The sequence below is a fragment of the Anguilla rostrata genome, chromosome 16 (assembly GCF_018555375.3).
Source record: "Anguilla rostrata isolate EN2019 chromosome 16, ASM1855537v3, whole genome shotgun sequence".
Classification (NCBI taxonomy): domain Eukaryota; kingdom Metazoa; phylum Chordata; class Actinopteri; order Anguilliformes; family Anguillidae; genus Anguilla; species Anguilla rostrata.
Window position 1 is genome coordinate 31,673,670 of NC_057948.1, and position 27,644 is coordinate 31,701,313.

At 52.7% G+C, this 27,644-nt stretch overlaps 1 protein-coding gene across 1 annotated transcript in view; it reads left to right on the forward strand.

Annotated features, from left to right (window-relative positions):
* LOC135242642 (chromodomain-helicase-DNA-binding protein 9-like) overlaps positions 1-27,644 on the forward strand; it is an 81,773-nt gene that overhangs the window by 18,700 nt on the left and 35,429 nt on the right. The window contains exons 3-11 of the mRNA XM_064313796.1: positions 9,847-10,232; positions 22,484-22,592; positions 23,719-23,868; positions 24,078-24,146; positions 24,261-24,316; positions 25,412-25,529; positions 25,788-25,874; positions 26,048-26,185; positions 27,174-27,295. Of these exons, the coding sequence (XP_064169866.1) occupies positions 9,847-10,232; positions 22,484-22,592; positions 23,719-23,868; positions 24,078-24,146; positions 24,261-24,316; positions 25,412-25,529; positions 25,788-25,874; positions 26,048-26,185; positions 27,174-27,295 (1,235 nt within the window). The remainder of the gene's footprint in view (positions 1-9,846; positions 10,233-22,483; positions 22,593-23,718; positions 23,869-24,077; positions 24,147-24,260; positions 24,317-25,411; positions 25,530-25,787; positions 25,875-26,047; positions 26,186-27,173; positions 27,296-27,644) is intronic.

The following is a 27,644-nucleotide window of genomic DNA, read 5'->3' on the forward strand; positions in this document are numbered from 1 at the left end:
CAGTTGACCGTCCTGGCAGGGCTGCTGAACGTAGACGGTTCCTCGTACCGGGCCCGTGCCCGCTGACCGTTGGGCTGGCTCACCTCTGTCCTGCCATTGGAGGCTCGCTCCGGCCTGTTGCTCTGTTTAATCAGCGCGGCTCGCATCGCTGCGGATCGGACCCCGCTCCGTTTATCAGCCGCTCGCCTCTCTGGCGCCATCGTGGCTGCTAATTGGCCGAGATGTCCGGGCCTAATTAGTGGATTTAATCTCCCGCCCCCCCGCCCCCCTGCCCCCTGCCTGGGAGGTGCAGTCAGCGTTTCATTTGCTTTAACTTTAGCTGGGGAGGCTGGGGGCTGAAGGCCAGCACTCTGTTAAACGTCAGGGTGTCTGATTTTAATCCTCATACTCCCTCTTTTTATCCCCCCCCCCCCCCCTTTTTTTTGGCACTTGCAGTTGTGCTGTGATAACTGCTGACTGCTACCCCCACACGCCCACCAATCAGGAGCCGTTTCCCTCCCCCCCTGTGAGGCGTACTGCGGGGATAGCTCGCTCCCATTGGCTGGGAGGCACGTCACTCGCAGACAGCGGCCTCCTCTAAGTGCCTGGGGATCCCTGTGAACTCTGGCTGTGTCACACCCACTCAGCCACAGTGGGAGGAGCCGGTGGGTTCACCCCTGGCCTCCTGGTCGTGCATGGCTGATGATGCAGCTGGAGCGTTAGCCTGCTGGTGTTCAGGCTTCTGGGCCCAGCCTGCTCTCTCCATGAGCTCCTTCACTGAGTCCTCAATATCTGTTTTATAGCACAGGACTGTTCCAGTAAAGACTCTTTTAAATCATAGGAGGACATCATTTATACCATGTACTCCCCAAACAGATATATTTTTTTGTGCGCTGAGAAGCGTAATGATTAATGAAATGAAAAACGCTGATTGGGTTCAGGATGTGAAGTAAAACATTTCAAGAGGAAATGGAAGTTTTAACTTTCTCACCGTAAATAAGTTTTAATCGCATAATGATTTTAATATTCACGCACAGAATTGGAAGAGGACAGGTTTTGACTAATCATAGCTTCAGCTTCATTTGAAGAGAGAAACAGCCAAGGTTGCATTTTACAGCGATGTGCGTAAGGAAATGAAAGGGGAGAAAAGATTTTTTTTTTTTTTCTGTGTGTGTTCGTGTGTGTTTGTGTGCATGCGCGTGTGTGTGTGTTTGTGTGCGTGTTTGCGTGCGTGTGTGTTTGCGTGTGTGCGCGTGCGTGTGTGTTTGCGTGCGCGTGTGCGTGTGTGCGCGTGCGTGTGTGTTTGCGTGCGTGTGTGTGTGTGCGTCTTTGTGCACCAGGACGGAATGCTCTTCTTGGTTTAGCAGCTGTATGAAGCGTTTGCTTAATCTCCTGGAAGGCTGCATACGTCAGAGGCACTGAAGCAGATTTAATCTCATGGGAATTCCACATGCGTCTGATGCACAGTGTAATTAAAATTCCACGTTCGTATGGAAATAAATAAATTAAAAGTGGCTGTCACTGGGCCAGCTGGGCCTGTAACTGAACTGTAGTAGAATATAATGTACAGAATGCACAACTCAAAATGGCTCTTACAGTGAGCGAGAGCTGCTTCTTGAGGACGGCATTTTCACAACGCATTTTATAAGCGCTCACAATAAACACGATGTTAATGTAACAAAATCACGGACGACTTAAACGGGCAATAAAATGTTCTATCCCAATGTAGCCTGTGCCATTGCCAGAAAAAAAGAAGAAAAAAAAAAACTTTACTGTTGTAAACTTTACACGCTGTGGTTGTAAACTGCACTCTGTGTTCTTGGTTGGGAGTGGTCACGGTTTGGGTGTTCCCGTTCAGCTGGGAGTTATTTACATTCCACACGTGATTTTTAGCCCTTGTGTCACCCGGTCGGTGTTGCTGCCTGTCATTCAGACTTCATTTAAAAATGGGGCTGTTTTTATGCTGTAACTGCTACATTTACAATGAGAAGAATGGTAATGAGAGTGAGTGTGAGATATCTCTGATACAAGAGGCACACGTTGCAGTGGAGTAAACAAATGCAGCGCTTTTGGGAATATTGATTTAAATTTTGAGCTTTGTTTTATAGTTGTGTGTGTTAATGGAGATTTTACCTGTAACTTGAATTTATGGATGGTATGGAAGGACAGAAGGACTAAAGAAGCTGAATCTGTGGAGGATGCTCACTCTCACTGTGCCTCAGAGTTCAGTCCTTAATGTATCCCTCAGTAATCACTGTGTATTACTGTGATACCAGCCACTTAGATTCGCTAAAAGCATGTGAGTGCAGCCGTAGGGCAGCTGAACGTCTGTGTTTCTGAGAAGCTAAACGCTGCTCGGAGCGTGATTACAGACGGGCAGACGGTCAGTCGTCTGAGTGACGGCTGGGCCTTTATCTGCATGGGTCTGAGTGGCACCAGTCTGCACCTCAGGCCTGCTCTCTGGTGTGGCCTGGGCGCCTGGTCACCCGGTCACCTGGTCCCCCGGTCCAGCGCTCATACCTGCTTTACCTGACCGGAGAGGGACGGAATGCCGATCGGCAGGTTAACTTGGCTGAAGCCGGAGGTCAGACGTGGAGCTGACGGATTTTGAGGGGTCAAAGTTCGAGAAACGCTCGGCTGTTTTTGGCGCAGTGCTGCTTGTGGAGGCGTCTGTGCAACCTGTGGCTCAAGCCAGCGTGTCGTTCGCTTTTACACAGCTTTGGGGTTTGGTTTCTTTCTTTTTTTTTTTTCAGAAGGGGGGGCTGAGGTTTTGGTGGGGAGGGTGTGAGTGGGTGTGGGCCCCCCGCTCCCTGACCTGGGGCTCTGTGGCGGTGTGTGAAGTGCTTCCCCCCCCCCCCCCGCTCCACGGCGCTCTCTCTGTGTTTGAGTCAGACCTCACAGCTGTGCGCTGTGGCAGAAATGAAATGGATATATTACTGCTGGGCGCGAGCCCATCCGTCTTTGGTGGGCTGTGATAATGAATAGTGGAGAGCCAGCCACCTGCGTCTCTGCGCGCACTGCTGAGGGGAAGCAGCAGCGGCGGCGGCGGCATTTGCATTTTAACCGCTGGGTTGCCAAGGAGCTGCAGTATGAAAATGCCTGCACCATGTGACCAGTCAAACGTGCGTTTGCTGCACCCCCACCCCCACCCACACCCACATATTGACTTTCAGGTATCAACCCTCAGAGATGATATAAGCAGAACTGTGTGTGTGTGTATGTGTGTGTATGTGTGTTTGTGTGTGCATTTGTGCGCTAGTGAGTGCAGGTGTTCATTTTGTGTGTGTGTGTGTGTGTGTGTGTGTATGTATGTTTGTGTGTATCTGTGTGTGTGTGTCTGTGTGTCTGTGTGTCTGTGTGTCTGTTGTCTGTGTGTGTGTGTGTGTGTGTGTGTGTGTGTGTGTGTGTGTGTCTGTGTGTGTGTGTTTGTGTGCGTGTGCCTGCTTGAGTGTGTGTGTGTGTGTGTATCTCTGTGTACATGTGCCTATATTGTTCTATACCTGCTTTGTTTTTAAAGAGCTGGCTCAGTGAATAAGAAATGAGGCTCTCTCCTGCAAAACAGATCCACTTTAATGCCGCTCGTATAAAAAAGGACAAAGTGCCCTGCGCAGGTAGCAGAGTGGACTCTGCCCGTGTCAGAGTCACTTCCAGTTCCGTGCGTGATGTACCGCCGTGTTGCTCAATAACTAAATAAATATCCGGCCTGTTGTAATGAGCCTTCTCCGTGGGTCCGTCCATTTTGTTTTTCCGTGTTTTGTTTTTCACGGGAGAGCGGAGCAGAGAGAGAGAGAGAGGGAAAGAGAGAGAGATTAGTGTGATTAGTTGCCTGTTTGCGCTGGCCGCCGGGGCACCTGGGTATTTTTCAGGCCCACGTCCTTCGTGCTGGCCAGCTGCTTTCCAAACAGTTCAAACTCCAAGGCCTGGCCCGGCTCGGGGGACACCTTAAAGCAGGGGTGCGCAACTCCGGTCCTGGGGGGCCGGTGTGCAGGCCGGTTTTTGTTCCAACCAGTTACCGTACTTTTAGTTTTTTGACAGCTCTGTAAACTAGACTGGTTAACTCCTGGACTTGAGCACAGTAAAATCTTTTGGATACGCTTGCAGTGTGCAGCTGTAGCTGGTGCTTAAGCAATTTTCAGATCAAAGATACGATTGAGCTAATTGAATAATTAAGAAGAGAAGTTGGCACAAAATCCTGAAATGGATCTGCCCTTGTTGTGCACCCCTTCCTTAAAGGCACAGCCCGAACCTGGGGGGGGGCGGGCCATCTGCCACAGCCGGGGAGCACGCGGGTCTGTCCTGTCAGGAAGCGAGTAACTGAGGATTATGGGAAAAAAAGACTATAAGCACCGTATCTGGTTTCCTGAAGCATCAGGCAAAATCCCCTACACTTAACACGTTCCACTCATCCTCAGCTCTGATTGGCTGTGTGACGTACGCGTGGTTTTGTATCAGGAATAACCGCACTGTGCGCTGACCGTAATGGTCTGGCGTGGCGTTTCAGTTTCTGTTCGCCTGAACCGCTGAAGTGCAGCAGCGTTGAGACTCCTGGGCTCCAGCGTGTGGTCAGGGGGCTGCCGCTCATTAGAGGCATTGTGTGCCTGAGTGAGGGCCAGGCCCTTAAGCAGAGAGAGGGTGGGGTCATCCCCTCAGGTAGGAACAATTCACACCAGTCCTGATTCCTACGATTCTTTTTCTTTTTTTCAGCCGAACTGAATGTGCTTCCATGGGAAAGGTGCTGTGCGTGTGGGGTGGGGTTAGGGTGAGAGTGTGGGGAGTGTGGTTAGGGTTAGGGTGTAGGGAGTGTGGCTGGGGCTGGTGGGGGCTGGGTTTGGTGTAGACGGGCTGGGGATGGGGGCTGTCCTGAGGTCTGCGGGTGCTTTGTTCCTCTGAAGCCCCAGTGGGGTGTGGGGCTGAGGGCGGGGGGCGCTCTGTGCGAGTGGGTGGGGTGTGGGGGGTGGGGTTTGGGGGGCGCTCTGTGAGAGCGGGTGGGGTGTGTGCACGGAGCTGTGCTCTGATTGGCTCTGTGTCCGTTTGCACTGGCTCACCTGTCAGACCCCCCCTCCCCGCCCCCCCACTCCCATGCCTGTGGCTGAAACTCCCACACTCCGGTGAGCAGCTGAGGAATAGAAGCTGAAAGCGCAGATTAAAAATGCATGATGACCCTGAACTGGGCTGTGCTGCTGCTGCAGGCCGTGGCCTCAGAGGTCTTCCCCTCCCTCCCGTCTGTGTGTTCAGGTCTGGAGCAGCAGGTGGATAGTGCGGGGGAGCCTTACACCCCTGTGGGGGGGGGGGGTCCTGGAGGCCCGCTGGGTCGTCCGATCATTCGCAGGGGGACGTGTCCCGTGGCCTTCTCCCAGAAACACACCGCTGCTGGCAGCGCTTTCGGCAGCCTGTGCTGGGGAAGGCTGACCACTGGCCCAGTCACTGCCCAGAGTCTCTGCCCATCAGAGTCACTTTGCTCTGGAGCTGCGGCTTCAGCACCTGGATGCGCTTGATGTCTGTGATAGTACTGATGGGTTTTTAATTGGAAATGTGCACGTCAGTTTTCACTTTACAAGTATTGCTCTGGAACAGTAACTTTGCAGTTTAAATGTGTGCGTGCGTGGGTGTGCATGCATGCGTACGTGCGTGTGTGTGGGTGTGTGTGCATGTGTGCGTGCGTGTGTGTGGGTGTGTGTGCATGTGTGCGTGTGTGTGGGTGTGTGTGCATGTGGGTGTGTGCACACACAAGTACAAGTTGAATGTGTGGCAGTTTGAAAATACACACATGTAGATGTAAGTCCAGTGCTTTTGGAGCTAAATCGTAAAAGCTAATTTAATAGTAACTGCTAGCACCATCTGCTGGCGTGTACCGCCTGCCCAAAAACATGCGAGTGAAAGAAAGAGTGAGAGAGAGAGAGAGCGAGAGGGGGAAAAGGAGTGTGGATTTTAACGACATCTCTAATATTCACGCTGATGCATTTGGCTGCTTTGTGCTTTCATTTTCGCCTGCCGAGTCGGAGTCTCTCTCTCTCTCTCTCTTTCTCTCAGCGCGCCCCCCCACCCGGGAGAGGGGGGTGGGGGGCAGACAGAGGCAGGAGGAGGGGGGAAAAAAAGTGGAGGAGAGAAAAGCAGCAGAGTGAGCGGGCGGGCGGGCGGGCGGGCGAGCGAGTGAGCACAAAAGGCTTTTGTGTGCGGAGGAAAGGAGCCTACCTTAGCCTGGGATGTGAGCGTGGAGCGGGACTGAGAGAGAGAGAGCGAGGGAGAGAGAGGGAGAGAGAGTGAGAGAGAGTGGTAGAGAGAGAGAGAGAGAGAGAGGGGAGAGAGAGAGAGCAGGGAGAGAGAGAGGGAGAGAGAGAGGAGAGTGTAGAGAGCGTGGTAGAGAGAGGAAGAGAGAAGCGAGGTAGACAGAGGTGAGCGTGGTAGAGAGAGGAGAGAGAGGAAGGGGAGGAGGATGAGAGCGGGGTGAGAGAGGGAGAGAAGAGAGAGTGCTGGAGAGAGAGTGAGAGAGCGTGTAGAGAGGAAGTGAAGAGGCGGGTGTGTGTGTGAGCCCAGCCGCAGCAGAATGAGAGACCCGTGCCCCGCACCCAGCCCCCGTCAGCCCGCACCCCCCAGCACAGCCTGCTGAGCGCCCGGAGCCCCACGAGGAGGAGGAGGAGGAGGAAGGGGCGCCGGCGGTAACTGTGCTGGGGGCTGGGCGGGCAGGGGGAGGGAGGAGGGAGAGGGGGAGGGAGGGGGGCCACAGCGGGTTGGGAAGAAGCGGTGGAAGGAGAGACGGAGAGACGGAGGGACTGAGGGAGAGAGGGAGAGAAGGAAATCCCGGAGAAAAGGGGGCAAGGCTTTTGTTAGGCTGCCGGGGGGAGGGGAGGAGAAAGGGAAGAACATGTCTTCAGCGAAGAGGCCGAGAGGAAGGGTAAGTGAGACGCGCGGACCGCCCGGAGAGAGGGAGGGGGGGAGGGAGGGAGGGGGGGAGGGAGTAAGGGGGGGGGGGAGAGGGGGGTGGGGTGACCGGGCTGGAGGTCTGACAGGAGCGGAAAAGCCCTCTGCTCCCGGCGCACGCCGCGCTGCCCGCTTCGCCATCTTGCTGCCGCTAGCTTTCCCCCTCCACCGGCGGACTTCAGCGCGCCGCGGGTTTCTGCTCTCCTCCGCTCCCGCTCCTCTCCTTTCTCTCCCTCTTTCTCCCGGACGCTCCCTCGCTCACTCTCTTCCCCCACTTCTCTCTTCCTCACTCTCTCCCCTCCTCTCTCTCTCTCTCACTCCCTCCCTCCATTTCACACCCGTTGCGCTGCAGCAGTGGGTGTGTTGTGTTCTCTCCGGGGTCTCTCCTGCTGGAAACATTACTCACCTCGCGGCTCGGCGGCGGAGGGGAGGAGCGGCTCGCACTGAGCGCGCTCAGTGCACCTCGCTGCGCCCTCGGCTCTGCAGACTGAGGGGCTGCAGTCACAGGGCTGCACATCGCTGCAGTGCTCTCAGCGCTTCATATTTAGTTATTTATAGACCTGTCACAAAGCCGCCGTGTGTTTGAGTGTCTTTTCTCTCTCTCTCTCTCTCTCCCTCCCTCGCTCTCTCTCTCTCTCTCTCTCTCTCTCCTCTCTCTCTCTCTCTCTCTCTCTCTCTCTCTCTCTCTCTCTCTCTCTCTCTCACTCTCTCTCTCCCGCGCTACGGCTTGTTTCTCTCCTTAATGAGCCTGGGCTGGATTAATGAGGCCGTTCTGGCGCTGGACGGTCGCGTGCGCGTTAATGGCCGAGCCGAGGCGGGCGTGTGAAAGATGCGACGCGGCCCCTCCCCTAACGTCCTAACGAGTTATTTATTCCATCCCGCCCCCCCCCCCCCCAATACCCTTTTGTTTTCGTGGTTATAGTTAATTCTCTTTATTTAGCAGGCTGGCTAGCAACTGGCCTCGCCGTAGTCGTGCATTTACAAAGCTTTGCGTCTGGGGAACATTAGCTGCAGGAGGTCTGTGTGGGTGTAGAGGTTCACTGCACAGTCTAGCCTAAGGAGAGGTTGTTTTAATGTAACAGTTTAAAAAGGTTTTTGGGACTTTTTCCTTCTGTGTCATCCATTTTGTTTTTTTCTTTAGCACTGTGTTCTCTGTGTTATTGATGGGAACTCTGGTGTTGTTGCTGTGATACACTGAGAGGAGAGCAGCGTGTTGGTCAGACTTAGAGTCCTGGGACTGAAGCGATTATCTGTACGCTTTTCAGTTCCTGTGTGTGTGTGTGTGCGTTTGTGTGTGTGCGTTTGTGTCTTTTGTGCATCTGTGATTGCGTACGTGGTCAGGTTTGTGTCTTGGTGGGTGTGTCTGTGTTGAAGCACGTGTGTGTGTGTGGGTGTGTGTGTGTGCGTGTGTGGTTGCGTTTGTGTCTTTTGTGTATCTGTGATTGCGTACATAGTCAGACTTGTGTCTAGATGGGTGTGTCTGTGTTGAGGCATGTGTGTGTGTGAGTGTGTGCACGTGCATGTGCCCATGTGTGTGCCTGTGTTTCCATGTGTGTGCCTGTGTGTGCTCGTGTGTGTGTGTGCGTGTATAAAGTACTTCTTCTCTGAAGCTGTGGAAGTAAATAAATGAACAGTCAGCCAGAGCAATGGGTGGTTTGAGGCTGCTCTGTATTTTTAGTGTTGCTGAGGTATCACACCCATCCTGCTGTGCTGTTCAGTGCAGTCTTTCCCTAACCTTCACTACAGCTAATACAACCCACCTACAGTAAAGGAGGTGTGTGTGTGTGTGTGCGTGCCTGTGTGTGTGTGTAGAGAGAGAGACCCTCAAGAGCTACTCAAGAGAACCCTTGAACGGTGCATAGGCATCTTATGCATGTAAGGACAGGGTTCTTGTAATTTTATGGAAATTCTAATGTGATTTCTAGATTATGAATGCTGTAGACTTGTAGGCCGTTACATCAGACGGAGGGGGGAAAGAGAGAGCTATCCTGCATTCCCCAGCTGTTTGGGCAGAACAGCGCGCCTCTCAGTGAACATGAATGTGGAAACGTTGGAGCATCAGGAAGCCCTTGCAAGCCGCTCAGACTGCACGAGATTGCACAAATGTGTTGAGACAGGAATGCTGGTGTAATTGGCTGGTCTTGCCTTTCTGCACTCGGATCTTGGCTCTGCTGCCCAGCTTAAGTATATTTTTAAGCTGCTTGATTTATGGGTTGGGCTTGGGTTTCAGACTTGAGTGCAGACTCGGTTTGTGTAATACATGTCATACGGAAGAAGACAGAGGAGATCATTTTCTCGTGTGATTTCATTCATTACAGCTCCTCTGCTAGCTTAGTTAATTATGCTTTTCCGTAAACGAGAACTGGAACCGCATTGAGTGTACTCAGCTAATTTTCTTAGCTGAACGTGTGTGCAGTGTGTGGTATGTTGGGTGGATGGGTCTCTGTCTGAAAGCTGAAGGCTTGAACTCCAGGTTGGAGGGTCCTTTTCTGCTGCTTCCTGGAAGATACCAGGGACACCTGTGACTTGCAGAATGCACACGGTCTAAAACTGAAAGCAGAATATTGAGATTAAGTATTGAGATTGCATGAATATGTGGCTGTTGCTTTAAAAGGAAAGGCTCAGTAAATCTGGGGAGATACCAAGTTGTATACATAATGTGTAATCTCACGCGCAGACACACACACACACACACAGACACGCACGCACACACACACACACACACACCACACTCATATACCCACTCACACACACCACACACTCATATACACACACACACACACACACACCACACTCATATACCCACTCACACACACACACACACACACACACAGACAGACAGACACGCACACACACACACACACACACACACGCACTCACATTAAACCCTGAGTGATGTAGTGCGTACTGACTGTGTTTTCTCTCTCTCTCTCTCTCTCTCTCGCTCAGCCCCGTAAGAACACTAATGGTTCCAGCAGCCACCCACGGGTCCTCAGCCCTACCATGAAGAGCAGCTCGTCTTCCTCTTCGTCCTCCTCCTCCTCGTCCTCCTCCTCCTCCTCCTCCTCAGAGAGGAGGCTGCAGAGGAAGCAGCTGATGGAGCCGCTGCTGGAGGACAAGCAGGAGAAGGCCAACCGCATCATCTCGGAGGCCATCGCCAGGGCGCGGCAGCGCGGGGAGCAGAACATCCCGCGGGTCATGAGCCCCGAGAGCTTCCCCAGCTCCTCCGAGCGCCGCGGCCGCCGCGGCAACAAGGCCCGCCAAGGCAAGGGCAAGGCCTCCAAGAAGGCCAGGATCGTGGCCTCCAAGCAGCCCAAACAGAAGCCCAAGATCGGGTAAGCGCCCCTGACCTCGCCCCCCACCCCCCCCCCTTCCCTGGCTGTTAGCACGCGGCCACAGTGAACAGAAGAGTGCGTGCTGTCGGTTAAAGTTTTGCGATGATGTCATTGCACTTCCTGTTTTAGCTGGTCATTGTGGAGCTGAATTGTGCCGCACTCTGTGTTGTACGGGTGTGTGTGGGGCTCGTCCTGCCAAGGCCTAACTTTTTCTCCCGCTTGCTTTGTGCGTTGGGTTTAACCACCAGTTTAAATGCACCTGTAGGTGCGCTGCTGGAGCTCTGAATAGGGCGTCCTGTCCTCCTCCAGCGCTCTGAGACGGATACGCAGGAAGGAAAGAGATCAGCCTGGACCTGCGGCCGCTAGACTGGCGTCCTGGCGCTCGGGCTAGCCAGCCCCCGTCCCGCGTGTAGCGCTGAGCGTGTAGCTGCACTCCGGGGCCCGTTGCTCTTAAGTAGCCTAGCCGCCGATGATGACGCGCGCGGCTGTGAGTCTGTGGACCCGGCGCCCTTCCGTGGAGATAGCGGACGCTTCCCCGGGCGCCGTCGGGTCAGAGCCGCCGAGCGCTCAGCCTCGTCTGGCGCGGCGGCGACCTCGTTGACCCGCCGGTTCGCTGTCGAAACGTCGTCTCGAGCGAGGGAGTGGAGGGAGTGCTGCCTGGCAGCGGTAGTGCCGGCTGCTTCTGCTTCGGTAAAAGGTCTGAGTCACTTTACCAGAAAAAGAAAAAAAAAACCCCAGCGTGCAAGGCTAGGCTGAGGTCTGGAACATTCGGCCCCTTCCTGTAAATCAGCCTGAGAGAGGTGAAAGTTGGCCACAGGACGGGGGCCTCCTGTGGAACGCCACGAAGGGAAGTGGCGTCGCTCAGAGGCGGTAGAGGCAGGAGCTCCTACGCCACCCGCCCCCAGCGTTTTGGCTCCTCACCCCCGGCATTTGAGCCCTCCCCTCCTGCTGGTCGTCCTCCCTTCCTGTCAGCTGAGACGTCGTGTGGCCGTGAGCGAAGGAGGGCAGCGAGGCAGGACGGCTACTCTATCTGCTGCAGCTCGGCTGCTCCGCAGGGTTTTGGGAGTGTCAGAGCACCCAGCCAGGTTCTATCTCCACTGCTACGGCTGGTTGGGGCTTGAATCGGTGGCTGTCCTCAGGCTCGTGACTATGAGCTCACCTGTATCCAAAGTCTATTTCATGAGGGCCGACTAAGCACACCAGGATCAGTGCTACGTGCTAGTGTAGCTCAGCACTATCAGGTCATCTTCCTGCGCCGGGTGACTTTGCTGTTTAAGGCTTGTTCGGTTGCTGGCCTGGCTCACCCCCCCCCCCCCCTCCCTGGCCCAGCTCAGGGTGAGCCCGGTTCATCACCTCGCGGAAACGTAAGCGGGGTGTGATGTCACCACCCTGGTGAGGATCAGGCCGGCGTCCCTGCGGACAGCTGTGACGGTACGAGAGGATCGCTGGACTGCTGTGACCCCAGTGGCACACGCAGGGGCCTATCGACAAGCCAAGCGACAACTGAAGACTCACCTCTTCAGGCTGCACCTCTGCCCATCCCTCCCTACCTCCCTGTAATCTCTACATTGACTGGAAGCTTAGGGTTGTAACTAGGCAGCTGTTTCGTAGTTGACTTAGTTAATGCACTCGTGTCTTAAACTACTGCTTGTATTTTTGCATAGACTGCATTGTTGCTGTTCTTGTTTGTGTTAGTGTTAATCAGTTTAACCTACAGAGTCCAAGTTGAACTATGCGGTGGTTCCCTGCACTTGGAACAGTACTTCTCTCTAGGGTTTTCGACACGCTTGTTCCTGGTTATGGTTATACACTTTGTTGTACGTCGCTCTGGATAGGAGCGTCTGCCAAATGCCTGTAATGTAATGTATCACTGCTCTGCCCTGACCCTTTCTGTCCATTTCATTTCTAGTCTTAAGGTAGCGGTGCTACCCAAACTTTTTTGGTTAATATTATGATTTTTTTTTTGTTATTAATATTGATTTATTACACAGCCCTAATTGTAGGCAAGGGCACTGCAAGTAAACTTTGGGCCCCGTGAAAACATGGGGCCCCACCGCCCCATCCTTGCGCAATTGCACCACAAGGTTTTGAGGGCCCCTGTCAGTAAGAGTCCTACCTCCTCCCCCCCTCGTGTAGTGTCGCTGGTTCTAAACAGTTGAAATTTTGGTTTGTGCATCTAATGCTAAAATATATTTTGGCTGTGTACAGGTAACCAGGCAAGTCTTCTGTTTTAGAACAGGTCAGCAAATATGTTGTTGATGGCTGCCTCTCTCAAACGAGCCGTAACATTCCGACCCAGCGAAGTGGTTCAAAGGTTCAAAGGTCAACCTCACGGTGACGCGGCGACTCTCCATCGTTCTTCGGGACAAATATCGGGATGGGCTGTTTTTGCATTCCCTGTCACAACAGCGTTCTGAAGAGTGTAGCTGCTCTTATCACACTGTACTGTATCATCAGTGACAATGTGCAGTGAGAAGCTGGAAAGGTTGTGATTACCACACTGTCCCTGGAAAGGCTAAAATAAGAGACTGACTGTTCCCCTGGGGCAGAGGTGTGGGGGCAGGTTTTTGTTTTGGCCCAGCACTATGACCCCTGATTCAATCAATTAACTAGGCTAATAATGGTCTTCAGTCAGGACCTTGATAATTAGTATCAGGTGTATTAGTGCTGGGCTGTGACAAAAGCCTGCACCCACACTGGCCCTTTTTGGATGAGATTGGACACCCCTGCCCTGGAGAGTCGTGGGGAAGTACAGGTGCTGTGTAATTCCAGATCGGGTTTTCCAGGCTCCTCATTCCGGTCCGGAAGCGCAGGGTTCGAACGCTCCGAAATGGGGCTATTAGAGGAGACGGGGCGCCAGATCTCCGCTGGGGGTAGAGCGCTTTCTCACCTCATAACCCGCCGAGGAAGGACAGGGTAATACAGGGGTGTGTGTGTGTGTGTGTGTGTGTGTGTGTGTGTGTGTGTGTGTGTGTGAGGAAGGAGAGGGTAATACAGGGCTGTGTGTGTGTGTGTGTGTGTGTGTGTGTGTGTGTGTGAGAGAGAGAAAGGGGAGGGTAATACAGGGCTTGTGTGTGTGTTTGTGTGTAGAAGGAGAGTGTAATGCGGGGCTGTGTGTGTGTGCGTGTGTGTGTGAGAGAGAGAAAGGGGAGGGTAATACAGGGCTGTGTGTGTGAGTGTGTGTGTGTGTGTGTGTGAGAGAGAGAGAGAGAGAGAAGGAGAGGGTAATACAGGGCTCTGTGTGTGTGTGTGTGTGTGTGTGAGAGAGAAAGAGGAGGGTAATACAGGGCTGTGTGTGTGTGTGTGTTTGTGTGTAGAAGGGGAGTGTAATACAGGCCTGTGTGTGTATGAGTGTGAGGGTGGAGAGGCTCTGTGGGTGGGGGAGTGGTGTGTGTGTGAGAGAGAGAGAAAGGGGAGTGTAATACAGGCCTGTGTGTGTGTCTGTGAGGGAGGAGCGGCTCTGTGGGTGGGGGAGTGCTGTGATGGCGGTGTAATACTGAGGCAGAGCTCAGCGTTTCCCTGCACAGCGGAGCTCCTGAGTAAACGGTGCTCAGCGGCGGCTTCATGGCGGGTGGCAGCCTGGGCAGCACCGGCTAGTTTTAGTTTCTTTTTATTTTTTTCCAGGAAATGTGAACGGCGCTGCTCTAGCAGGCTCTGCTCTGGCCTGCGCTGTGCTACAGGGGGCGCTAGAGTTCAGGAGACTCATTACTCCTAGCCCCCCCCCACGTGCCCTGCGTGCTGATGCCTTTTCGCTGTGTGGGGGCTGTGCTTGCACATTGAACAGCCTGCTGGAGAAATGCAGAGCATGAAGAAGAGCGTGTGTGGCAGGCCTGCAGGATGTAGCACCTGAGAGGAAACGGCTGCGATATAACGGGGTACACCCCCCCCCCCCCCCCAAAAGAGCACAAACGTGGCTGAATCCTGAGCTGGAATATTTAGCGGTTTCACTGTGCAGGGTGTCTGTGTACGCCCTGGTTCATCGAACTGCTCTTGGGTGAAATGGTTCAGTGAACAGTCCCTCTGTGATCTCAGTGCTCTCTCTGTGATCTCAGTGCTCTCTCAGTGAACTCAGTGCTCTCTTTGTGAAGTCGGTGCTCTCACTGTGATCTCAGTGCTCTCTCTCTCTGAACTCGGTGCTCTCTCTCTCTGAACTCAGTGCTCTCTCTCTGAACTCGGTGCTCTCTCTCTCTGAACTCAGTGCTCTCTCTGAACTCAGTACTCTCTCTGTGTGATCTCAGTGCTCTCACTGTGAACTCAGTGCTCTCTCTCTGAACTCTATGCTCTCTGTGAACTCAGTGCTCTCTCAGACTGCAGTGCTCTCTCAGCGATCGCGGTTAGCGTTTCTCCTGTGGCTCTGAGCTGGCTTTACCGCCTCCTCCTCTGCCTCCGAAACCCGTCTCTTTCCTGTGATTCACGTCGTGCTTTATGACCGGCGCAGCGCTGCGTATGCTAATTTGGCTCGTCAGTCTGGTGTAAACGCTCTTCTTTACAAACTGAGCGTGTTGTGAGTACCCGGCCCCCACAGCACCAGCGCGGGAGGGAGGAGCTGCCGCTCGCAAAAAACCCGACACGGATTCTAGCGCTGCGGGGACGCGAGTCATTTCTCCCCTCCTCAAACACACGGAGGCTTCTTTCCGCTTACGAGTAGCCAGTCGAACGCTCTTGATTTTGTTACAGGTGAATATCGTTGGAACGTTCAAAAATCCGTCGCGTTTTGGTAATGGGGTTAATTGAGGAATCAAATTGAGCGGCGCTGCTCTGTAAATGCATGTAGGATTTTCGGGGGGGGGGGGGCTTGTGCGGAGCAGGTCGTCGTGCTCGCGCCCCGGGAGGCGTCCCAGCAGGTCAGCTGTGTGTGGCGGTGTGATTTGGGCATGTGACCCCTGGCCCCGCCTCCTTCAGGGAGTCGCCGCATTGCTGGCGAGGGATGATCGTTCCCCTGTCCCGTTTCTCTGCCCCCCCCCCCCCCCCCACCGTGCCTCTTCCTCACCTGCTCCGTATCCGAGCGCGAGCGCGAGCTTTCCTCCGACTGGCTGCTGCGTTGCGGGTCTCTGAAGCGTTTCTCGCGTTTCCACGGCGATGAAGCGGCGCAGACAGCCGCGGAGGACCCCTGGGATGAGCTTCCTGCGCACGGGCACTTCCTGCTCGGCGTCCTTGGGAAGTGGAGCAGGTTATTCTGGGAAGACGGAGAGAGAGAGACCCTGTGCTCCCCCCCTCCTCTGTACTGTCCTGGCTAGGCGGTTCTGGTTGGTAGCGGGATGCTCAGGTAGTGTTTCAGTTGCCGTGGGCGATTTCCCTACTGCCACACCCTATGTGAATGTTCACAGATATTCATTAAGAGCCTGCAAATGAAGTGTCTGAGATTCAACAATGCTACCGACCAGAAGTGTTTTAGTATCTTAGTGTAATATCTGACCAGTATATTAACAAGGCACATATAGCATATGGCAGTGGTAACTAACACTGTTCCTGGAAATCTGCCATCTTCTGGCCGTTCGTTTCAACCTTAATTTGGCGCATCTGATTCTACAAATTAGCACCTTAACGAGATCTCTAGCTGTTGAACGAGGTGTGCTTTGTTGGACATATTCACTTTTAGAGTATTCTTAAATCTTGGTGAAATGGAGGTTAGAACTGGAAGAGCATTGAGAAACGCCTCTCCTCTGGTGCAATGAATGGGGCGCATTAATCGAAGTGCCTCAGTGATGAAGATCCTGTACAGCACATCTGAGTGGATTTACTGATGACGCAATGGTAGGTCTGTTTGCGGGGTTTCTTCTGTGTTATATTTGTGTAGCTAGTTCAAGTGCGAAAGGGAACTCTGTAGATTTTACAAACAGCTGTTACTGCCCCCGTTTTTGGGACAGAAGTTCAGGACGTGTGTACTGTCTCTTTACACCAAAGTAAGATTTTGTCCATTTTCGAGCAGGAGGGCCTGAGTACTGCCTTCAGAAAACTTGTTGATGAAAGAGGTAAGAATTTGAGCTCCGCGTGTTTAATTTCATGCATTGGTGAGCTGCAGTGCCAACCACAGGAAGTGATGTAACAGCCGTGGACCCGCAAGGCTATTTTTCGCTCTTACGCATGTTGCCTGGCAACCCCAGGTCACATGTCCGAGAGTGATGGCTGTCGTCTTCCGTGTGAAAGATGGAGAGCAAAGTGACACTGACTGAAGTGATTGTTGGTGTCACATGGGACAGCGGGTCATCTTTATGTGGGGAAGGCCTTGTAAATCAAAACCTCCAGTCTTCTCTGTTCATTTCGGGAGCTGTGGGGATTCAGATATAAATTCAGGTGATCAAGATCATACATTTTATCGTTTGGGTATTCTCTGAATGATTGTGGTGATGTATGTGTTCCCAGGATGCACTAGGGGATTAGTGCTCCAGAGCCTCCCCAAAGAAGTGCTCCTTAAACTGGAGGTGATTGATGGAGCTCTGGTTCTGTGCTGGGTCCCTCCAGCACCTCCTCAGTGCAGCTCCTCAGTGCAGCTCCTCAGTACATCTCCCCAGTGCACCTCCTCAGTACACCTCCTCAGTGCAGCTCCTCAGTGCAGCTCCTCAGTGCAGCTCCTCAGCCTTATGACTGCAGCCTCTCTGAGTGTGGAAGTCTCAGCTCTGATGTGACACAGTCTGGCTATGGGGCTGCCACTGTGCCTCAACAGACTGCCTGGTCACATCACAGGGGTGTGTGTGTGTGTGTGTGTGCGCGCGTGTGTGTTTCATGTGTGCATGTGTGTGTTTGTGTGTGCATTTGTGTCTGTGTGTGTGTGTTTCATGTATGCGTGTGTGTGTGTGTGTGTGTGTGTGTCTGTGTTTCATGTGTACACATATGGTTTGCATGTGGGTGTGAGAAAGTTTGTATCAAAGACAGATTTCTCTCTCGCTTCCTCTCTTACTCACAAGCAAGCACACACACACACGCACACACACACACTCGCACACACACACACTCGCACACACACACACACACACACACACACACAGAAAAACGAAGGCCTGAGGAGGTTTTGTGTTGCGTCTGTGGTTGCCTGATCAGTGGGTGTGCAGGCTGTTCAGATTTCCCCTCTCAACAGTTCTGAACCCGCCACGTAATCTTGATCCCTTTTCCGTGCTAAACCACAGGATTCTGCAGGGGAGAAAAAGTGCTGATTTGTATCTGACTGGGCAAACGGGCCGCTAGCAGAATGGATGGATGCGTGGTTAAAATCATCGCTGATGTAATCTCGTTGGCTTTTGTCCATAAAAAAGATCTCTCTTGTGTAATCCGAGCGCGCTCAAAGCTGCGCAGGGAGAAAGCGTTCAGGGTTGTGTTCAGGTGTCGTTCTCAGCGTTCCAGCGCTGGTGCCCCGGTGCTGTTGCCCGGGCTCCGCGCTCCGCTGCTCGTTTGCTTCTGCCTGTGGCCCGTGGCACCGCCGCTGCTCGTTTTCTTCTGCCTGTGACCCGTGGCACCGCCGCTGCTCCACAGAAGGCGCTGGTTGCCATGGATATGCGGCGGCACGCGGTGGTTTGTGGGTAATGTGGAGCTGAATGAGGGGCTGTGAGTGAGAGGGGTGTGAGGACTGGATGTGGGCCAGGGGGCCTGGCCTGGCTCTCTCTCTCTCTCTCTCTCTCTCTCTCTCTCTCTCTCTCTCTCTCTCTCTCTCTCTCTCTCTCTCTCTCTCTCTCTCTCTCTCTCTGTCTCTCTCTCTCTGTCTCTGTCTCTGTCTCTGTTCTGTCTCTGTCCTGTCTCTGTCTCTGTCTCTGTCTCTGTCTCTCTGTCTCTCTGTCTCTCTGTCTCTCTTCTCTCTCTCTCTCAGCTCTACACACACAGGCACATCCTGAGAAGGGGCGTTCATACGGAGGGCCATACACACACCACCTCCTGGAGCACATAACATACACAGCACATCCTCACAACACACACGGACATACACACACGGACACTATCGCGCGCTCACGCACAGCACACACTCACACACGCACATTCATACACATACACGCCGGTGCCATAACACACATGTGCACATCCTGGGAGAGGGGGAACACACACACACACACACACACACACACACGTCACTCATCTCTCCCCTCACGCACAGTGCCGACAGCTCATCCGACACACGCGCTGATTCTCGGCGAGTGACAGCTCTGTGTGTGGCTTGTGAGCATGCGGGAGGGGAGGTGGGGGAGAGCTGTTCCTGGAGGACACACACCCCCTTCGTCTCTCTCTCTCTCTCTCTCTCTCTCTCTCTCCCCCTCTCTCCCCCCCCCGCTCTCTCTGCATTGCCTGAGTGCCTTGTAGACTACGCCAGTAGAGAAAAATGCAGCTTTCATTTTCTCAAATTCTGCTGCAGGATTGACTCTGGGTGGGAGACGGCAGCTTCTGATGGTTCCTCACTTTGTCTAAGAACTCCTTTATCTTCCCTCTGTTTCTTCTTGCTGCTCTCTTTCAAAGTACCGGCAGTCTGAAGTACAGGAGCGGTTGTGTTTCTCTGAGTGATCCTGGGATCGTCAAATAAGCATCAAGGCATTTGTGACATCACTGTAAGCACGATTCCCCGTTGTGAATCCAGAACATGAAGCATGCTGGGTATGAGAATGCAGAGTATATTTGAAGATAAAGGCCTTTCCAGAGGCCTCAATGATCCGCGTTTATAGAGTAGAAACGAGGGCGTGGTTATTTTGAGGGAAACTTAGTTTCCGGAAGCAAAAAATCCAAAAATCACTTCTTACCATGACAGTCTAACGTGAAGCACAGTTTGGGAATTTCAAACACTCTTCCGGTTTTATCATCACGAAACATTTGGAAAAAGGAAAGGGTGCAAAACTGTGCCCATAACAATTTTGGAAGATACATTAACTACCAGTCTTCATGAATATTGAAATAGGAATCATCCAGTCACAGAGCTCGATTTTCTGGAGGTTCGCCATTTTGTTGAGGTAAAGTTAGTTAGACCAGACAATGAGGATGCTTCGTAGATCTCTTTAATTCCATGGGCTCTGGGTCCTAGGGTCTGGCCCATGTTGTCATCATAGAAGCAGATGCTGAGGCTCATGGGTAATGTAGTATTTGATAGACCAGACTAACAAAAAAACACAATTTCTCCTAAACAAAGCTGAAACATTCATAAGCAAGGGCCGTTACTTGAATCGGTTGTTACTTTTCATAACCCAGGAGACTTCTGGGACTCTCTGTTGTGTAACATTGTGGTTTTTTTTTTTTTTTGTTGCTTTGATTAAAATCCACCATCTGGAGAATATGCGTTGGGAAAAAAACTCTTTCAGGGACCCTTAGCCCCGCCCACGTTTCCATCTATGCAATTTACATTAATTTGCATGTGTTTATGTCACAGTAGTGTAGAACTGGGCAGTATTCAGAGCGGAATGCAAGCTGTACAGTTTGCTTGTTCAGTTCCAGGTATGCCAGTTTTGCATGAAAAAATTGGCTCTGACTCCTGTGCTCTATGTCTGGTCGGCACACCCGGTGCAAGGTCATGATGTAGGCTACCCCTGCGCAGCCTGCTGGCTGTTGCCATCTTCACTTTAAATTGCATTTTGCATTAAGCAAGGAAAAGCATATAAAAACCATAAATGGAACTGAAATGTTTGTGTTGCAGCAGTGCTGGGGAGATGTCAGATCACAGGGGGGGGGTGTTAGTGGAGCAGCTATCTCCGCGCTCTCCGCGTGTTTATTGTACGATCGCAGCTGTGCAGTGACTCACCGCCCACTGTGAGTGAGTACGTGTGGAGCGTGGGGCTGCAGAAACTCTGTGCAAATCCACTGGAGGAGGACCAGCGGTGGGAAAGCCTCAGGTTCTCATGCGTTCTGAGAGCGAACGGATGAGCGTTCGAACGCTGTGGGCCTGCGTGTGGCCTGCCTCCAAGCTCCGTGGAAAAGAGAACGTGTCTGTCTTCGCTGACCTAATACCGTGCTCTTCTAAAAGCTGTATTTTTTTCCCGTTGGTGAATATTGTTTAATGCAGGTAATAGACCGGAAGCATGTGGAGTTCGAAGGTGAATTTGAATAATAAATCTCTGAATTGTTAAATGTGGCTGTATACTCAGAGGAATTCTTTATTTTGGGCGATGCCCTATTCCGGAGTTACCCAGTTCCAGTCCTGGGGGCCGGCAGTACCGAGTCTCCATTCTTCCCCTGTAATCAGGACAGGTTTAGCTGTGGGACACCCAAGTGCGCGAAGTTTTTGGTCCGTCTGCTACATTAGCAAATAAGTATAGTTACAGTCATGCGCACATCACTATAGGTTCAGGGCTATGGGAGTTAGCAATGACATGCAGTACTGCCCGCAACACTGAAGCTGCATTTTTGCATCGATTCGAAGTTGGATCTTTGTAAGGGCAGATCCAGCTCTGATTGTAACGGTGTGTAATACAGGTTCAAAGCGGAGCTACAGTGTGTGAGCTCTACTGGTTAACTGTCTGCCACGCTAGTCAACGAGCCATCGAGTAGAAAAGGAGAGCAGCTGCAGTAATGGCCTCGAAGGGCAGATTTGCCGTACGGGATCACGTAGGCTACATGCAGCACTCTGACCACTGGTGCTCTTCTCAGAGTCCACCGTGTTGTTCAGGAGCATGTGTGAGAAAATGGTCTTCAGTCTTCAGTTCCCTAGAAACATTGGGATACTCTGAAAATGTTCATTCCAAAGGGTTTTGAAACTGTACTGCAGGAATTTCACAACTAGTATTTTAATATTTGTTCTGTCATTGTCGTCATCAATATTCATGAAGGAAGTTCCTGGAATCCTGCAGAAATCCTGCAGAATGTTAATATGAAGCGTAATCGTGGGTATTTTTCATTTCCTGAATGTGTGAGAGAGCGCAGAGCTCTCTGCCGTGAGTCATTATCTGCCCAGAACTGCTGCTTTGCATGTTTCTGGGGAGCAGAGGAAGAAGGAATTAGCCTTACGATATTCAAATATCAGATTATTCAAGATGCGTAGCCCTCGTGCATCCATCTGTTTTCCTTTTAAATTGGTGCGTGCGTTCGCTTTCATTAAAAAAGCTGTTGTTTTTGTTTACACTTTGCCTCTTAAGCTTTAGGGCACCTACGGCTTTCAGAGATTCTTGTTGATTTAGTCATGGGAAGTGTGAGTAACTAACGAAGGTAATTAGCTCTTCGTCTTTGGCTCGGAGCTGTAAAAATCGTGATTGCGGTCGCTGTGTATTTGTGAAAGAACTGAAGAACGAGGCGACCGAGAGAGAGATGAAACGTTATTGAAATGATGAAAATGGGGCGACATAGCTCAGGAGGTAAGACCGATTGTCTGGCAGTCGGAGGGTTGCCGGTTCAAACCCCGCCCTGGGCGTGTCGAAGGGTCCTTGAGCAAGACGCCTAACCCCTAACCCCTAACTGCTCTGGCGAATGAGAGGCATCAGTTGTAAAGCGCTTTGGATAAAAGCGCTATATAAATGCAGTCCATTTACCATTTACGAAAAGGTGACCGTCCGTACCCCTCTCATATGAAGCACGCCATGGTCAAAAAGACTACGATAACGCCGTCCGTAAATGTACCAGTCCCACGAGATCAGGAACCTCCTTCGCTCTGAAAAATCCAGCAAAAACAGTGCCCTGTCCTGACAGCGTGACAGATGCTGCTTCACAGTTGCGGTTTGATGGTATAAATCCAGGAGAAAACACCTCGGCACACAACCACACCGCTGCCCTATCAGTCAGCATCAAGTGTGGCCTCTATTACTCTGCTGAATCCGTTCAGCCGCTCAGTCTATCCAGCTGGGAGAAAGGCAGCCGGTATTGACAGAAGTGGGTCACATAGCGCTTCTGTTTTGTTGACGCCAGTACGAGGTGACGGACTGAAGGCTGCCTGCACGAGCCGTTATTTTTCTGGTCGAAACTGAGAGAGGCTGCAGTGCATTGTGGGATATCAGGTTCTCCACTCGCAAGCGCTGCAGAGTGACACGTGCGCCCTGGTGCCCGTAGCTTAGCCGACAGCATTTGTGAATGAAGCAGAACCACTCATTCACAGCCTCTGTTTAATTAAGGTCAGAAGTTCAAAGTAGTTGGCGAAAGTGACTAATTCTGGGTTTGGGTGCTGCTTAGATTTTTCTCCCCCACAAAAGGCACCTCTGGGGTGTTAATGCATTTTTTGAACAGAAATGTCTGTCGCACGTTGCGCACAGTGGCGTTTTTTTCATGCTAATATGGTACGATGTCTAACGGACTGATGTAAATGTAAAGAAATTTTGTTATTGTTATATTTCTGACGTGAGTTTCTCTCTGTATTTCGCTCACAGGAAAATCGTCATCAAGCTGGGCAAGAGGAAGAAGCGGAAGAACGAGTCTTCAGAGGAGCCGTCGGACGACGAGCCGCCGCCGCGCCGGTCCTCCAGAGAGGACGATTCGGTGAGCCCCCAACACCCCCCTTCACACACGTGCTCCCCTCCACACACGCGCTCCTCCAGAGAGATAATTCAGTGAGCCCCCACGCTTCACAAACGCACTCCTCCAGAGAGGACGATTTGGTGAGCCCCCGCCGCTTCACACAGGTCCCCCCCGAGAGGACGATTCGGTGAGCCCCCCCTTCACACGCTAAATGAATCCTGGGGGAGCAGGTGACGTATCCGTGCTCACAGGGGCCGCGAGGGCCACACGCTCGTCGCCGCGGATACGCAGCCGTCTCTGTCGAGCGAGCGAGCGAGTGGATGCGACTTGTCTCAACACTTCTTTTTTGATCACCCGTGTCTGCCTGGCGAAGATATAATTATCCTCGTTGAATCGCGTCCCGACCTTAATTAAATCTCTCTCTCTCTCTCCGATGATGATGATGACTCATTTAGGCTGAGCCGCGAGGGCGAATGTGGCGCGTCGTCGGCGGCGGCGGAGACGGTGGCTTTTTTTTTTTTTTTTTTTTTAACGGCGGCCGGATGATTTCGGGGACGCTCCGTCGGGCTCCGCGTGCGCTGACGTGTTAGGGGTCCCCCGAAGTCACGGCGCCTGAAAGCGTCGCCCCCCAAATACGTTCATTGACTGATTTGCGCCAGTAATTAGGCCGGTGGCGGTAATGACGGTTATTATCGTAATTCAGACTCCGCGCGTCCTGCTGTCGCTCCCCAGAGCAGCGCCGCCCAGCGCTGTACGGTGTGGCTTCGCTTCAGACCTCTTCCACGCGGAGCGCGTCACGGGGGCCGTGCCCTCTGACCCCGAGCACGCTCAGTGACGCTCAGGCCGCTGAGTCTGACACCGTAGCGCTCTGCGCGAGGCGGGCTTTTAACGCTCTGAGTGACAGACAGATGGAGTAGAGCGTTTCAGATGGACGGGGACCTTCAGCGGCTGTGAGAACAGCCAATGACCAGGAAGTCTTTTTTTCAGTTCGGCGCCGCCTCTCCTGTAGTTCAGTGATCCAGCGGCGTTTGTCACGTTTGTCGACAATGGTGGTAAAGCATGGCCTTCTGGGATAGCGGGACGCAGCATGCTTGACTGCCATCCCACCTGACATTATCCACGTTTTAACCCCTCCCCCCTTCCCCAGAAGAGAAGATCCAACCGGCAGGTGAAGAGGAAGAAGTACGTGGAGGATGGGGAGTCCCGGGTGTCGGACGAGGAGGCGCGGGTGATCGTCAAGGCGAAGAAGCCCAAAAGCGCCCCCGGCCGCAAGGGCCCGTCCGCTCAGCTGTTTGTGGTGAGTACGGGCCTGCCGAGCCTCACGCCCTGCTCCAGGCCAATCAGCCGCCATCTTACCGGATCCTGTTAAAATGTCACACACTGGCAAAACATTCGCTTGTTTTACTCTCAGAGGTGAAATTCAAACAGCATAGCGTCAGTGCACTATGAGCAGAAAGATGTATATTTACTTAGTCACACTGGTTTCTTTTTTTATCGTTTCTTCAGGAGAACCCCAGTGAGGAAGATGCTGCCGTCGTTGATAAAATCATGGCGTCCCGTGTGCTGAAGAACGAGGTAGTCGCTCTGCTGCGCTTGCGATGGGCTTTCTGAACTGGTCCGTTATGAAGTCGCGTGCTCAGCTTGTGACCGCTGAAACGCTTTCTCACGCTGTTAAAATCTCTCCCGCAGGTCTCTCCTGGAGTCGTGGTTGAAGTGGAGGAGTTCTTCGTGAAATACAAAAACTAGTAAGACCTCCTTTTTGTGATCTCATGAGAGATGGGCCTTGGGCTAAATTTCAGAGTCGTGACTGCATGTAATTCTGAGAAAGATCTGAAGTGCTTGCCGCTGCCTGGCCTGGAGAAATAATCCAAAATGGCGCTTGTACTGTGTGCCAACAGTACACCTTCTGTCCACAGAAGCAGGATAAGGAACGCTCTCTCTGTTCCTCTACATGAAAATGCATAAAAGATCTGGAACAGCATTACATTTATTTGGCAGGCGCTTTTATCCAAAGCGACGTACAAAAAGTGCATTTCATGGTCATAGACAACTGCTAAACACAGGTTCAGTAAGGTACAATACTTATTTTGTACAGCTATTTCTAGCCAAGAACACAGTTCACTCTGACCTAACCTCTGCAAAGCCAACTAGGCAAAAGAATAAGCTACAGTATTAGGACAAATACAAATTACCAAAAAGTGCTGGGATGGGGCAACATGTAACAAGTGTCATGAAAAGGGGGGGGGGGTTTAAAGAGGGAAAATATACAGCATGGTGGTGGTTAGTCTAGGTATAGTCTGAAGAGATGAGTCTTCAGGCCACGGCAGAAGATGGGTAGTGAGGGGGAGGTTCGGAGAGGGACGGGGAGTTCGTTCCACCACTGGGGAGCTAGGGTGGAGAAGCTCTGTGATCCCTTTGGGCGGGTGGGAGGGGTTACAAGGCGCCCTGCTGCCGCAGAGCGGAGTGGTCGAGCAGGCACATAGAATCGAGTCATGTCCTGCAAGTAGATGGGGGCTGTCCTGTTGGCAGCAGTGTAGGCAAGGGTCAGGGCTTTGAACCGGATCCTGGCGGCAACCGGTAGCCAGTGGAGTGATCGCAGCAGAGGAGTGACGTGGGAGAATTTGGGAAGGTTGTAGATGAGTCGGGCAGCGGCATTCATGCGCTGCCATGTATTTGTTTTCCAAGTACACATTGATCCACGTCCATAGGACACATGCACTGTATTGATGTAGGACATGGCTGTGGTATTACTGGGGTTGGAAAGGCTTGTGAAGGGGGAGGATGATGGAGAAGTGCTGGCGTGTGAAAGCGCTGTGCTGTTTCTCCGCCTGCTCCGCCAGCTCCTACCTGCACTGCGAGTGGGCCACTGAGCAGCGTCTGGTGAGGGACAAGAGGATCCAGCAGAAGATCAAACGCTTCAAGATCAAACAGGCGCAGAGGGCGCACTTCTTCGCCGACGTAAGGACGTGTGCGTGCGTGCGTGTGTGTTTTTGCGTGTGCGTGCGTGGTTGCATGTTCGTGTGCGTGTGTGTGCGTGCGTGGTTGCATGCGCATTTGTGTGTGTGAGTGTGTGTGGTGTGTGCGTGTGTGTGTGCGCGCTTGTGTGTCTGCTTCAGTGTTTGTAGTGCTTAGCCTTGAAGGTATTCAGTCAAAGCTTGTTCTTATAAAGAACAGAGAGCTTACAAACTTATATTGGCCGTGTCTCCCTGTATTCAGATAGAGGAGGATCCCTTTAACCCTGATTATGTGGAGGTGGACAGGGTTCTGGAAGTGTCATGCTGTGAAGACAAGGACACTGGAGAGGTGCGTCCCTCTTTCTCTGACGCTTACGTCACACTGGCGCCTGTCCACGCAGAGTTCATTTATATGAAGTCTCTCTCTATCTCCCTCCCCCACTCTCTCCCCCTCTTTTCTTTTCGCATGTCCGTGTGTGTGTGAATGCGTGCATGTGTGTGTGTTCATGCGTGTGTGTGCAGCCGGTGGTGTATTACCTGGTGAAGTGGTGCTCCCTGCCCTACGAGGACAGCACTTGGGAGCTGAAGGAGGATGTGGACCAGCTGAAGGTGGAGGAGTTTCAGCAGCTGCAGGCCATCCGGCCCGACCTGCGCAGAGTGGTGAGTCACGTCCTCTTTCACCTCTGTCCCGTCTGCACCGTATGACCAAACCTCTGTCGTCTGCACCTGTATGACAACTCTGTCGTCTGCACCTGTGTATACCAAACTGTGTCCCTGCTGCACAGTACTGACCAACTCTGTCCGCTCTGCACGTTGACCAACCTCTGTCCATCGCACGTGTGACCAAACCTCTGTCCCGTCTGCACCGTATGACCAAACCTCTGTCCCGTCTGCACCGTATGACCAAACCTCTGTCCCGTCTGCACCGTATGACCAAACCTCTGTCCCGTCTGCACCGTATGACCAAACCTCTGTCCCGTCTGCACCGTATGACCAAACCTCTGTCCCGTCTGCGCCGTATGACCAAACGTACCTGCAGCTGTTATTCATGGTTTTGGCTGGGCCCCTTAGTTCCAGTGAAGGCTAATCTTGATGCGGTGACATTCTAGACGATTCTGTGCTTCCCTCACAGTTTAGGGAAGGCCCTTTCCTCTTTCAGGATTACAGTGCCCCTGGGCACACAGCGAGGTCCGTATAGAAATGGTTTTGTTGAGATATGGTATGGACGAACTTGACTGGCCTGCACTGAGCCCTGACCTCTTCCCACCCCACACGCCTTTGGGATTGATTGGAAAGCCAACTGCGACCCAGGCCTAATCGCCCAATCAGTGCCTGACCTCACTAATGCTCCAACATCTAGTGTATGGTGTACTGTATATGTAGTGGTAATTTCACCATGCTGTATAGAGTTCTGTGCCTGCTGTCTCACTCTCCCTCTCTTTCTCTCTCCTTCTCTCCCTCTCCTTCTGTCTCTCTCTCTCTCTTTCTCTCTCCCCCTCTCCATTTACTTCTCCCTCTCTCTCCCTCTCTCTCTCCCTCCCTCTCCTTCTGTCTCTCTCTCTCTCTCTCCCCCTCTCTCTCTCTCTCACCTCCTCTCTCTCTCTCTCTCTCTCCCCCTCCCCCCCCCCCCCCCCTCTCACGCACGCAGGAGCGACCCCCAGCCAGCCACTGGAAGAAGAGGGAGCATTCCCGGGAATACTGCAACGGCAACAGCCTCAGGGACTACCAGCTGGAGGGAGTCAACTGGCTGCTCTTCAACTGGTATAACAGGTCAGTGGGGGAGGGACGGGGGGTTAACCTTTCACACACTGCTGCTCGAACATAACACGTCACCCCCCCCCCCCCCCACCATCCTCTCCCCAGTGCTGCCCAACAGCCTGTCTGCACCATGGTTCAGTGCTCCAGACCTCCGTTTCAGTGTTAGGGACCCAGACATGCACATGTTTCTCTGGTGTTTGATTTTCTCCTCACATGAAGCTGTCACTCCAGCGTAGGAGCGGGTTTGAGCTGTGCGGGTCCCGCTGCCTCCGCACACATCACCGTTTTTCTGTTTAACCCCACACCCAGGCCCGACCTCACCTTTAACCGCACGGGTCGTACATCTCCCTCCGCTTCACAG